The sequence below is a fragment of the Pholcus phalangioides genome, unplaced genomic scaffold, assembly GCF_987345545.1.
Source record: "Pholcus phalangioides strain wild (caught in Gottingen) unplaced genomic scaffold, Ppha-v1.0 ptg000011l_1, whole genome shotgun sequence".
In the NCBI taxonomy this organism is placed as follows: domain Eukaryota; kingdom Metazoa; phylum Arthropoda; class Arachnida; order Araneae; family Pholcidae; genus Pholcus; species Pholcus phalangioides.
Window position 1 is genome coordinate 31,858,780 of NW_028301604.1, and position 12,299 is coordinate 31,871,078.

The 12,299-nt window shown below is 35.9% G+C and overlaps 1 protein-coding gene across 5 annotated transcripts in view; it reads left to right on the plus strand.

Annotated features, from left to right (window-relative positions):
* The window catches only part of ICA69 (islet cell autoantigen 1-like protein), a 324,248-nt gene that overhangs the window by 67,763 nt on the left and 244,186 nt on the right, over window positions 1–12,299 (plus strand). For all 5 annotated transcript variants that reach the window (XM_089239477.1, XM_089239474.1, XM_089239475.1 and 2 more), the window contains one exon: window positions 6,364–6,436. In XM_089239477.1, coding sequence (XP_089095603.1) covers window positions 6,400–6,436 — 37 coding nt within the window. In that variant the 5' untranslated portion in view covers window positions 6,364–6,399. The remainder of the gene's footprint in view (window positions 1–6,363; window positions 6,437–12,299) is intronic.

The following is a 12,299-nucleotide window of genomic DNA, read 5'->3' on the forward strand; positions in this document are numbered from 1 at the left end:
AAGGACAAAGACCAGTGTACTAGTAGTTACATTACCTCACATACATTTTCATTTTCTTTCCCATAAGAAGTAGCACGTCTCCTACTGTATATCTCCCAGTCTTAATATTCAATAGTAGTTTTTTTTATACTTTAACACTGTTAAGCCCAGTTAATCAGGGTTCTACTGAATAATAATAACAGATTTATGAAAAATAATCAGCTATATGCAGGGAGATTATAATTTGAATTTTGATTCCCCAAAACTATATAATAAGTACTGATCAGAATGACTTGAAAATTTGCATGGATACTCCTGAAGCAATGGAAGTTTCTTTCGCAAAAGAAAAAAGTGCAAAATGTGCAAGTAGATGATGCTGTACTTGGCCAGCAGTATAATCTATTTTGTGCCACCACATCATTTCAGCACTTCCACAGCATCAGTGTGTGGATAGAACTTCTATCAAGATGCACATTGCAATACCAGCAAAGCAGCTGCTGAAGACCCATTTTGACACGATGCACCTTAACCCTTGCAACTGGCTGTGGGTGTAATAAACAGTGGTCAGATTGCAAACTTTGAATTGCAATCTCCAGTGCATTCCCTATATGTTAGAAGTTCCTCAGGAATATTAACGGAGGGGGGGGGGGGGCATTTGGTTTAATAAAGCTGAATTGCAAGCACATCTACATCATGACCCTGGCATACTCCGATTCTGTTGTTGAACAACAATTTTTGTGCTTTCAACCTCAGGTTGGACAACATATTTAACATTTCTTAAGTAAGTTGTAGTTATTTGTTCAATTACTTCGTTTTTTGTGATGTTTCCATGAATTATGAAATCATGCAATGCTATAATTAAGGTATCATTTTGCCATGACTGGCTATCGTTTCCATTCTGCGAGCAAATTTCCCACATGTTGGATGATGTCATTAATTTTATATTTTTAAGTATTTTTTCCCCTTTACCAAATAAAATTGCATTTTTTAGGAATATTCATGTCAATTTTCAAGTCATTTTGACAATCGTTCTTTTTTTACAGTGTTTTGAAATCAGAACCTTAGTTATAATCACCCTGTATATCGTAAATCATTGCTAATTAATCTGCATTATTTATGCTTCATTAAATACATTATATTCACTTAATTTTTATTACTTTTTTCAAAATAGCTTCCTAATTAAGCATACTGAAAGTAACTGGAGAAAAACCTTTATATATTATATGATTAATAATAACATTGAAAGAATTTTCAAACACACAGTAATCCATTGAGTTGAGCAAAAAATAATTAAATTGCAAAAGTTGGTTTTTGTTAAAATGTAAGAAATATTTATTGATTAATTAGTATGGGAATAGTGTTAATTACATTAATAACCATTTCATTTTAGTTAATTATTAGAAGTTTGAATGATTTTTCAGAAATTTCATTGTTTTTAATGTTAATACTATTTAAAACAAAAAACCGGTTTAAACCAAAAAAACCCGGTTTTTTGGTTTTTTTACCAACCCTGGTTATAACATGTTCTAGTCCGTAAGACAATAAAATATTATTGAAATCTGAACAAACTCTGTTATTAGCTAATAAATTTATATTGATATCGCCACAAACAAATATTTCGGTAGACTTTGTGGACAGCAAGTTTAAGACAGAATCAAGTGACTCTAAAAATCTGTTCAAATTAGAGCTAGGAGGTCGATAAATTGATCCAATTATCATAATTTACTTCAATCCATATTGATTCACATTCATCGATAACTATTTCTGATTTGCATTTGTAATTCAACTTATTATGCATGTACATTCCAGAGCCACCATCTAAGCTATCTTTGCTAGGTGAAATTAATAGTTCAAAATCTTTAATACCCAAATAATTACATTCTACTTTATTAGTGACCCTGATTTCACTTAATGCAATAATTTTAAAAGGTGTTTTGCAGCACGTCAAAATTTCAGATAATGAGTTGAAGTTCTTTTTAAGGCTTCGTATATTTGCATGAAACAATGATAATTCGCAGCGTTTGTTGTTGTATAATGGATAAATTTCCTCAGTGCTAAAAATTCTACAATTAATTAACCGCGAAGAGTTTGTACTATTCATTTTTTTATTACAATTTAAAATCAACTGAAAAAAAAATTCTATGAGATCAGAAAAAATTCTGCATAATACTTATCTTTCAAAAACCTTGTCATTCGTAGACCTCCTTTATATCGTATTTGGAGCATAGCTGGAACACTGCTGTCCTTGTCCTTTTGGGTGTAGATAGCTCCATTCTTCGTCCATAGGAAGCGCCAATTGTGAGTCTTCTTTGCTGCCAGGGTGTAGATCTCTTGCATCCTTGGTATCACATGTTCACCGAAATATATCCTTGTTACCTCTCCTGGAAATCCAAGATCCTTTGTTGTAGACTGCTTCTTTTTTGCCTTGGTTAGTATCTGCTCCTTGAGCCAACGGTTGACAAAACGGACTATACTTGGTCGACTTTTGCCTTTGTCTTTTCTTCTTCCATCTTCTCCGCAAGTTTCAAAACAATTTCGTCCGTATCCTCTCCTTCAGGAACATTTCGGATGATGAGGTTATTTCTTCGTGCATAGGCATCCATGTGTTCAAGCTTATTTTTCAGCATTTGGTTTTGGCACCACATCATTTCGTTCTCCTCCCATAGTTTCCTATTCTCGTCTTGTAATTTGCTGATGGTTAGTTTCAGCTCCTCAAATTTCTCGCTCATGAATTTGACACTTTCTGATAGATCACTCAGTGAATTCAAGCATTCTAGTTTTCCGCTGATGGTATCCAACGCAGTCAGCTTGGCCTCAATTCGGTCGACAGCAGACAGCTTATTCTCCATAGCGGAAATCCGCTTATCAAGTTCGGTGCAGGAAGGTGCCATTTCTTCGATCAGTGCAAAAGAATGGAGAAGAAAAACGTGCGTCTTATCTCGACGAAGTCTCAGTGGAAAGTGAAAGGGGTGGGGGTAACGAAAATATTCTTGTAAGTGAATTTCGCTGCTCCAATTTATAAATATCTGCTCCAAAACTGCTCTGAAATGGACTTCGTCACTGCCCACCCCTGTGTATGATATACATTACGGATGATGTGAAATAAAGTATGTAGAAATCAGAAATCTTTGAAAGTTTCAATCAAAATTAAATATGCACCTATTATTAATTTGAAAAATATGCGTTGGTAAAAAGAGTCCTTGAATTTTTATGTTTTACCTTGAAAAGTGCTTGAATAGTCCTTGAATTTTTTTTCGTTGGAAGAGTACGAACCATGAAAACACTTTTATGTATTTATACTTTTATGTATATGGTTTTATATTCAGAATTATATAATTACTGAGAAAAAAATTTCTATTTTGATATTTTAAATTTTCTCATCCACCCAAAATTTTATTCCATATAAAGATTCTCATGCAGCATCTGTTAATACACTAATTAAACTAATTTATTTTACCCTAAAAATTTCTGAGCTCAGGGTGTATAAATTCACAGAGTTTTAAAGAGTATTTTCAACCAAAGCAGAGCTGCTAGGACTTGATACCTAAAGCATTTGCTTTGCACATTTAAATGCAGCTTCAATTGGAAAACCATTGCATTATAAATGCTAGTAAATATACCATATCATAGTGCAAAAGTAAGAATAATTAAGTTTGACTAAGGATAAGTAACAGGAGTTTCTTAAGCATCATGTACAAGCTAAAGCTAGCATTGCCAAATTAAATGACATTTTAGTCCTACAATTTAGTATTTTGATCGCTAGATATATTTCATTGTTATGCACAATAAGAGTATCGTTTTATAAGTATCAGTGATTATCTAGATAATTTAATAACAGAAATCAACATTACATATATGATGTAATAAACGTTTTTAAACACTTATCTGTTGTAAACAAAGTACAGCTGATGGTTCATATCAATGCACATATATAAGCAGTTGAAGAAATTTTGGAATGTCAAGAATCATCTTGAATCAGAGAATGCCAAATCATTCCACAGTGTTTATGCTATGCTTTATTCAAATTATATATTTTATTTAAAATATATATATATATATATTATCCAAAATAATTCTGTAGAGTACAAAATTATTTTACAATCATATTAAATATTTATTCTTTGTATAACATAGTCACTTTAAACATTACATGCAATTAACGTGTGTATTTCCAGTGGGAATTTCTATATTTAAAAGCAGTTTCTGAGAGGTTTTTGATGTGACAGTCAAAAACTGACATGTCAAAAACCTGCCAACCCTGATTCTAACTCCTCACTGTGGTTGAATTGAAAAAAATGGGGGTTATGGGGGAAAAGCAAAGTTGGCCCGCATGAACGTGACATGTTCTGCCAAACAAAAGGGGATGATAGACGAACCCAAGTGAACATGAAACACCGCACCAACCCTCTCCAATGTTGAACTGTTTTTGGGTTATGATAGATAATTGATTACGGGGGGGGGGGGGGAAATATATCAAGACTAGAAAACCGGAATTTTTAAATTTTCTGGGATACCTACATACAAACTAAGCACATGTTTGGAAAGAACATAAGAAATCCTATAAGGTGACACCTATTTCATTGAAATATGTGGATTTAATGGTGAGCTACAAGCACTGAAAGATCTGCAAAATTCGAAATAGAATTGTTGCCAAACATTTTCATGGCCAATTACACAAACACCCTTCCAGTTAAAATCAATCAAATTTACCAAAAGCTTGTCCATTCCATGAGCTTTGGAAAGAGCCTAATAATAAACCATAACCAATAAACCATATCGGTGTTCTGGTTCCGGAGAAATTTAGCCTTTTGTTCGCAATGCATCACTGAAATTGGCATTTGTTGAAGTGCATATAATAGGAATTGATGGATACAGATTTTTATGACAATTTGATTTTGCAGAAAAAAATCTGTTTAGGTGACGCTACCTCTATCTAAAGGATATCTTTATTTAATGGCCAGCTGGAAATGCTGAAAGATTGGTGAAGTGAAAAATGGAATTGTCGCCAAAACCCACTAAAAATACTTCAACGAACACAGATTTCAGTGATGTTTAAAGCTGGTGCAATAGAGAATTTTTTACTCAATTTGACAGATTGTAGCAGAAGGCTGTTTACGTAATTGGCTATGAGAAATTTTGGTGACAATTCAATTACTAACTTTGCCAATCGTTCAGCTCTTGTAGCTTGCCGTCAAATCCTGATATTTCAATGAAATTGGTGAAATAAAAATTCAAACCCAAATTTCACAAATATGGATTTTTTCAGACTTGACACATTTTTCTTCTATAATCCTTTATCCACCATAACTCTAAAATGGTTTGAAATAGGACTGGGTTAAAATAGGGTTAAATAGGACTGGGGAAATTAGCACATGGGTGGCTCATCTATCACCCCCTTTGATTTGGCAGAACATGTCATGTTCACCTTGTATATATAGTTATCAATCTGTTACTGTTATCAAAAACCCAGTCTTAGTGTGATCATATTAAACAACGTGTGCTGTAGTAGTATTAATTAAAGTCATTTATGCAGCATGAAGCTGAGATTTATTAATTTCAAGAATTAATTCATCTACTAAAATTTAATTTGCTGCTGGGTGTTTAGTTTTTCTTATCCTTATTACTATCAAAACCCATTTATCTAACTTTATATAATTATTTTTTGTGGCACCAATTAACCTTTAAATGTGTAGCTTTAAAGATGTGCAAAGGGTTTTTAAATGTTCATTACTGCAGCCAGTATGAAGATAATTCAGAATCTTTATTGCACATAAGGTGATGTCATATTCTTTCCATTCTATATTTTGAATTTGCTGGTAGATGTCCCAATTAACAATAACAACTTTATTGCAGAGCATGTGCAGATCTGATTTCTCTAATTTGTTAAAAAGTTTTGTTTGAAAATTTATTTTTTTTTTAACCTTGAAGTTTACAATCTGAATTTTTTTTACTATAGTAGTTTGAATCACAAAGGTAGTTATATATTTTGAAAGAATATTATTTCAATGCATTTATTTCATTGCGATTTTTGAGGCCTTTCAGCCAGGATTACATTATGAAATTTTGATAAAATCACTTATAAAACTTGAAAAATCCAACCAATAAAGCTCATGGGTTATATTTGAGCAAATACAACCAATAAGCTTATTGGTTGAATTTTTCAAGTTTTATAAAAGAACTTATGGATAACTTTTGTAGTATAATCCCATAATAAGGCATTGTATAAGCAGTACAATTTGAGATAGATTTATTTTGAAATTATTTTCCTGGCTTTCAATGCGTGTCATTAATTATCAGCTTGGAGGGAAAAAAGGACTTAAACGTTAATAACTCTTTCACTACAGTAGAAGAGAAGTTCATACTATCTCAAATTATTCTTTTCAGTTATTTCAAACTATTGAGGAATCATTTTTGACACTAATGAGGGTCCTGGAAAGTTATCAAGATAAATTGTGTGGTATGTATAACAAGATATAACTGTTTTGAAAATATAAACAGGGCTGTCAAAAAGTCCGTAAAAACTTTAAAAATGAATAAAAATTGGAAAATAACCGAAATAAAAAATCGCTAGGTCACAGAAATTTTTTTAAGACAGGGAAAAAACTAAAAAAACAGCCGATAGGTGACGTTGGTACAAGCAACTTTGGTGGAAATATGCAAATAAGAACTTGCGCTCCTAATCCACAATCAGTTCACCGTTGTAAACCGTGTATGTGGACCAGCTGCACTCTGCCATTGCTGGATTTGTGACTCGCCTGCAATGTGTTATCCCCTGTGGTGGTGGTCATTGGGAATACATACTGCTGTATTAAACGATTTGGAGGCATTCTGTTCCTTATTTGCGTATCTTTTCTTTGACTCGTGTATGTCTCTCCATCTATCGGCTGCTTTTTTTAGTTTTTTTCCATCTAAAAAAAAATTCCTGTGACATAGCGATGCTAACCCTGCAAACTGTTTTTTATTTCGTTATGTTTCCGGTTTTTATGAATTTTTGAAGTTTCTACGGAGTTTTGCCCACTCTGTATATATGCCAATTGTATTTCTTTATATTATTACTAGAATGATAGAGACCTGGTCTTCCCCCCCCCCCCCAAATGTCAGAAAGTGAATGATAAATATGGAATAATATGGTTTATATATATAAGCTATTGTTTCATCACTTTGGTCCCCCCCCCGAAACACCAGTTATTCCCCTCTGAAATAAATTTCTGGCTACAGCCATTAATGATATATACTGTGGTAGCAATCTGTTCTGCTTTATCATAATATATGACAAGAAGACCTCATCAAGAAGTAAGCTCGGCATTCTCTTAGCAAGACATATTATTTTAAAAAAACTGACATCGTCATTTTGCACTGGCAATAAACTGAATGTCCTGTCTAATTAGACCTCATATACAGGAAATAGCTGTGGTGTAGCAAAAATTATCAATGATTACCTTGGCACTTGATTTCAACCAAACATCTAATTTTAGCTTATTGAAACTTTATGAATTTTGTCATCTTAAGGTTTAATGTGCTAGGTTTTATAAAAAGTTGCTGAAATGACCAAGTCATAAGGCAGACATAAGAAAGCACTCAACACCATTGTATGTGGAGAACACAATGAAGATTTAATTCATTACTGAGTCAATGTGAACTTATTAATACATTAGATAACATACCCCTATGCAGTTAGACATACTGCCACGCAAACACACATAAGCATCACAACAGAAGGCATGCATACTGAAAACACATAATGAAAAGCAAGGCAAAAGCCCTGCATTACGGTTATACGGGATATATATAAACATACAAATATTCCAGTGAAGCCACCTAAGTATACAAACATAAATATGCAACATTCCCATGTAGCTTGAAAAAAAAAGTCACACTATAATGTCATTTAGTGTCCTCTTTACTGAGTCTCTGTTGAGCTTGATGTATACACCACCTTCGTCTGGGCACAAACACTGAATTAGAAACATTGCAAATTCCACTTACCTCTGCGGCTCTTCTAATGGAATTTTCTCACTTGAGAACTCAGAGGTTCCCTCAAGGATCTTCAGAGGTTGTCACAGAATTCTGTTGCTCTTCCGAGGGCACATCAGGGGGTGACAACACTTCTGGAAGTGTTGGACGTTCCGCTGTATATCTGGGTCGAACTTGGTCAACGTGTCTTCTGGTGACTCCAGAAGAATTTTGACAATCCACCATAGTAGTAGCAATGTGCGTTTTCACTGTACCTGGAACCCACTTTGGACCTTCGGCGGAATTCTGGAACCAAACATAGTCTTGAATTCTATGTTCAGAATTAGGAGGCTGGAAAAGATGACCGAAATGTATCCGGCCTGAGCAAATCCAAACGTGTACTGATCTCTAGACCGAACATTTGCGTTGCTGTTTCCTATAGTTAATCAGAAATCGCTGCAAATGCATAGGAAAAATTTACACAAACCAGATGTAACAGTTCTAACATCTCTTTCTGGAAATCCGTTGGTTTGGGGATGATATGGCAGGGTTCGAAGGTGAACAAACAGCATTTTTGCGTGAAAATTCTTGAAACTTGTGACTTTAAAACCAAGTTCCATTATCACTTACTGATCATTTTGGCACACTAAATCTTGCAAAAGTTTTCTGAGAGCGTGTATTATACAAGATGAAACTGTAGAAGTGACTAGTATAACTTCTAGTCATTTTGTATAAGAGTCAATCACTGTAAACAAAATATGACCATTTACTGGACCAGCGTGGTCAACATGAATACAATGCCATGGTTGTGGAGACAATGGCCAACATACTGTATTTGAAGGAGCATGTAGTGCGTTTTCTTGACAAGCAAGACAGGATTTTACCATACACGTGATATGTGCATTTACACCAGGCCACCAAACTATACCTCTTGCCAAGGCTTTCATGGCTATGATTCCTTGATGACCATCATGTAGTTCTGATGACATACTCTCGAAATCTCTCAGGAATGTACACTCTAATACCTTGTTTGACTGAAAGTTCATCTTGGTATAACCAAAATGGTTACATATTGTCTGCTACTTCTGTAGGCCATCCATCTTCAATATATTCCCTCACTGTTCACAAGGTACGATCGGTACTTGAGTACTGCCTCAATGTGTGAACTGAAATTGAGCTGTCATCTAAATTTTGCATTAAACACACAAGTTCTGCCAATTGAGGAGGATCAGGACAAGAGTCAGGTAACGATAACCTACTCAATGTGTCTGTGCATTTGGGTTTGACTTTCCCGGCTTGAATTTGATCCTGTATGCATAAGAAGAACGTGTCAAAGCCCACCTTTGAATTCTAGCAGCAACTGCAGTGGAAATTGTCTTCTTTTCCAACCACAATGTCAACAAGGGGTGACCGTTACTAAAATAAACTCTCTGCCCAAGAGAATTTCTAAATCTAGTTACGCCAAATAGTAATGTTAATGCTTCTTTTTCTAAGTGGCTGTAATTTTCCTCAGCCTTAAAGAGAGACCTCAAAGCAAAAGCAATGGAGTGATCTCCAAAATTCATTGGATGAGAAAGGACCACACCTAATACAACCAGACTAGCATCGCACAACAAAATAACTTCTTTGTTATTATCAAAATGTACTGCTACATATTGCAAACACTGCTAGTCTGGTTGGATTAGGTGTGGCCCTTTCTGTAATTATCTATCTCCTGATCGGACTAAATTAATGCCTAGAGAAGCAGTAGAATTTTTAATGTTGTCAACACTACATTTAGCTGAATCCATTGTGACAGCTATTTCGACAGCACAGTGTGGAGTTAGATTTGGTTCAGTGACCAACTTTAGAGTTAGCCCATTTCTTCACATTTAATTCCACAAACTATACGATCACGTAATGTGCAATCCAAGAAATTGCCAAAATTACAATATTTCGACATGTCACAATTTCCACGACAAAAGTTTATACTGATTCCCTGGCAAATGATTTCTTTTGAAAAAATTTAGTGTCTCAACAGTCTCGAAAGGTGTCGGTTCAAAATGTGTTGTTAAAAGCTGAGCCAACTGCATGAAAGTTTTGTCAGTACGTAATGCAAGAGAGAGAAAATAACAGCCTATTGTAAGTCTCTGAGCCTACTACTGTCAAAAATATGGCTCTCTCTTGAAGTGGATCGACGATTTCATTTGCAATAAAATATTGCTTCAAATGTGACGTATTGTGACCGCTGTTTGACAGCCGGATTAAAAGCTTGACCGCTTCCTAATGTCATGTTCACAAAAATAATGAATTGAAAATCTTATTTCATAACTTACTCTTGTTGCCAATGAAATGACCGAGTTGTAAGGCAGTTATAAGGGGTCATTCAAGTATTACGTCAGCATCGATAGGGGGAGGGGGTTTTCGATTTGCTGACTTTTGATGGGAAGGGGGGGGGGGTTCCCATCTAAAACTGGGTGCCACATGTCACTCAAGTGATCTCTAAATGTGCCACGGATCGTTTAAGTGTTCTGGAACTGTGTCATGGGTTACTTAAGTGATCTTTGAATGTGAAAGTGATCTTTGAATGTGAAAGTGATCTTTGAATGTGAAAGTGATCTTTGAATGTGAAAGTGATCTTTGAGACCTACTTCAATGATCTAAAAATGTGTCACGACTCATTTAAGCGATTTGTAAATGTGCCACTTAGTTTATTTTTACAAAATTGGGTTGAAGGGGCAAGCCACACCAGATAACCTTCAGGGCCACATTTGGTCTGCGAGTCAAGGGTTTACCATACATACTTAAAGGGTGGGTCACAATGAATTTCCTAAAAGAGAAATTTCGAGTTCTTACCCTTCAAATAGCATTGAAATTAACAGAAATTCATTATAGTAACATAAAAGTTTTGCATTAAAAAAAAAAAAAAAATTTTCGTCTGGGGGGGAGGCGCGCGAGTCCCCTATGCCCCCTCTGCCGCGTACATTTCTGATCCCACCAACATGCGTTAGGAGGTAGGGTGCAGTGCTGACGAAATTTTGCTGACAAGGGGGAGGTCAGAGTTTTGCTGACTTCTGCTGACAAAGGGGGGGGGGCCAAAAATGGCTAAAAATTTGCTGACGTAATACTTGAACGGCCCCTAAGGAAGCACTCGACATTATTGTATGCGGAGAACTCAACAGATTTAATTCATTATTGAGTTAATGTGAACTAATACATAAGATAACAAACATTGGGCATACTGTAGCGAACACACATAAGCATCACAACGGAAGGCATACATACTAAAAATACATAATGAAAAGCAAGGCAAGACAAAAGCCCTGCATCACAGTTGCACGGGATGTATATAAACATACAAATATTCCAGTGGCGCCACCTAAGTTTACAAACAAATATACAACAGTAGTCCAATGGAAGTTTTACGTAGAACAATATCACCGATGAAATTTATCACATTGACTTTGAATATTTTGTGTGAAAATAAAAAAGTTATATAAATGACTGTTTATATATATATATATATATATATATATATACACACTGACGAGCCACAAAAACTGGTACACCTGCCTAATATCGTGTAGGGCCCCCGCGAGCACGCAGAAGTGCCGCAACACAACGTGGCATGGACTCGACTAATGTCTGAAGTAGTGCTGGAGGTAATTGACACCATGAATCCTGCAGGGCTGTCCATAAATCCGTAGGAGTAAGAGTGGGTGGAGATCTCTTCTGAACAGCACATTGCAAGGCATCCCAGATATGTTCAATAATGTTCATGTCTGGGGATTGTGGTGGCCAGCGGAAGTATCTAAATTCAGAAGAGTGTTCCTGGAGCCACTTTGTAGCAATTTTGGACGTGTGGCGTGTCGCATTGTCCTGCTGAAATTGTCCAAGATGTTGGAATGCACAATGGACATGAATGGGTGCAGGTGATCAGACAGGATGCTTACGTACCTGTCACCTGTCAGAGTCGTATCGAGACATATCAGGGGTCCCATATCACGCCAACTGCACACGCCCCATACCATCACAGAGCCTCCACCAGCTTGAACAGTCCCCTGTTGACATGTAGGGTCCATGGATTCATGAGGTTGTCTCCATACCGTACACGTCCATCAGCTCGAAGCAATTGGAACCGAGGCATAAAGCTTTGTGTCGTGCAGTCATCAAGGGTACACGAGTGGGCCTTCGGCTCCGAAAGCCCATATTGATGATGTTTCATTGAATGGTTCGCACGCTGACACTTGTTGATGGCCCAGCATTGATATCTGCAGCAATTTGCAGAAGGGTTGCATGTCTGTCACGTTTAATAATTCTCGTCAGTCGTTGTTGGTCCCGTTCTTGCATGATCTTTTTCCGGCCGCAGTGATGTCATAGATTTAATT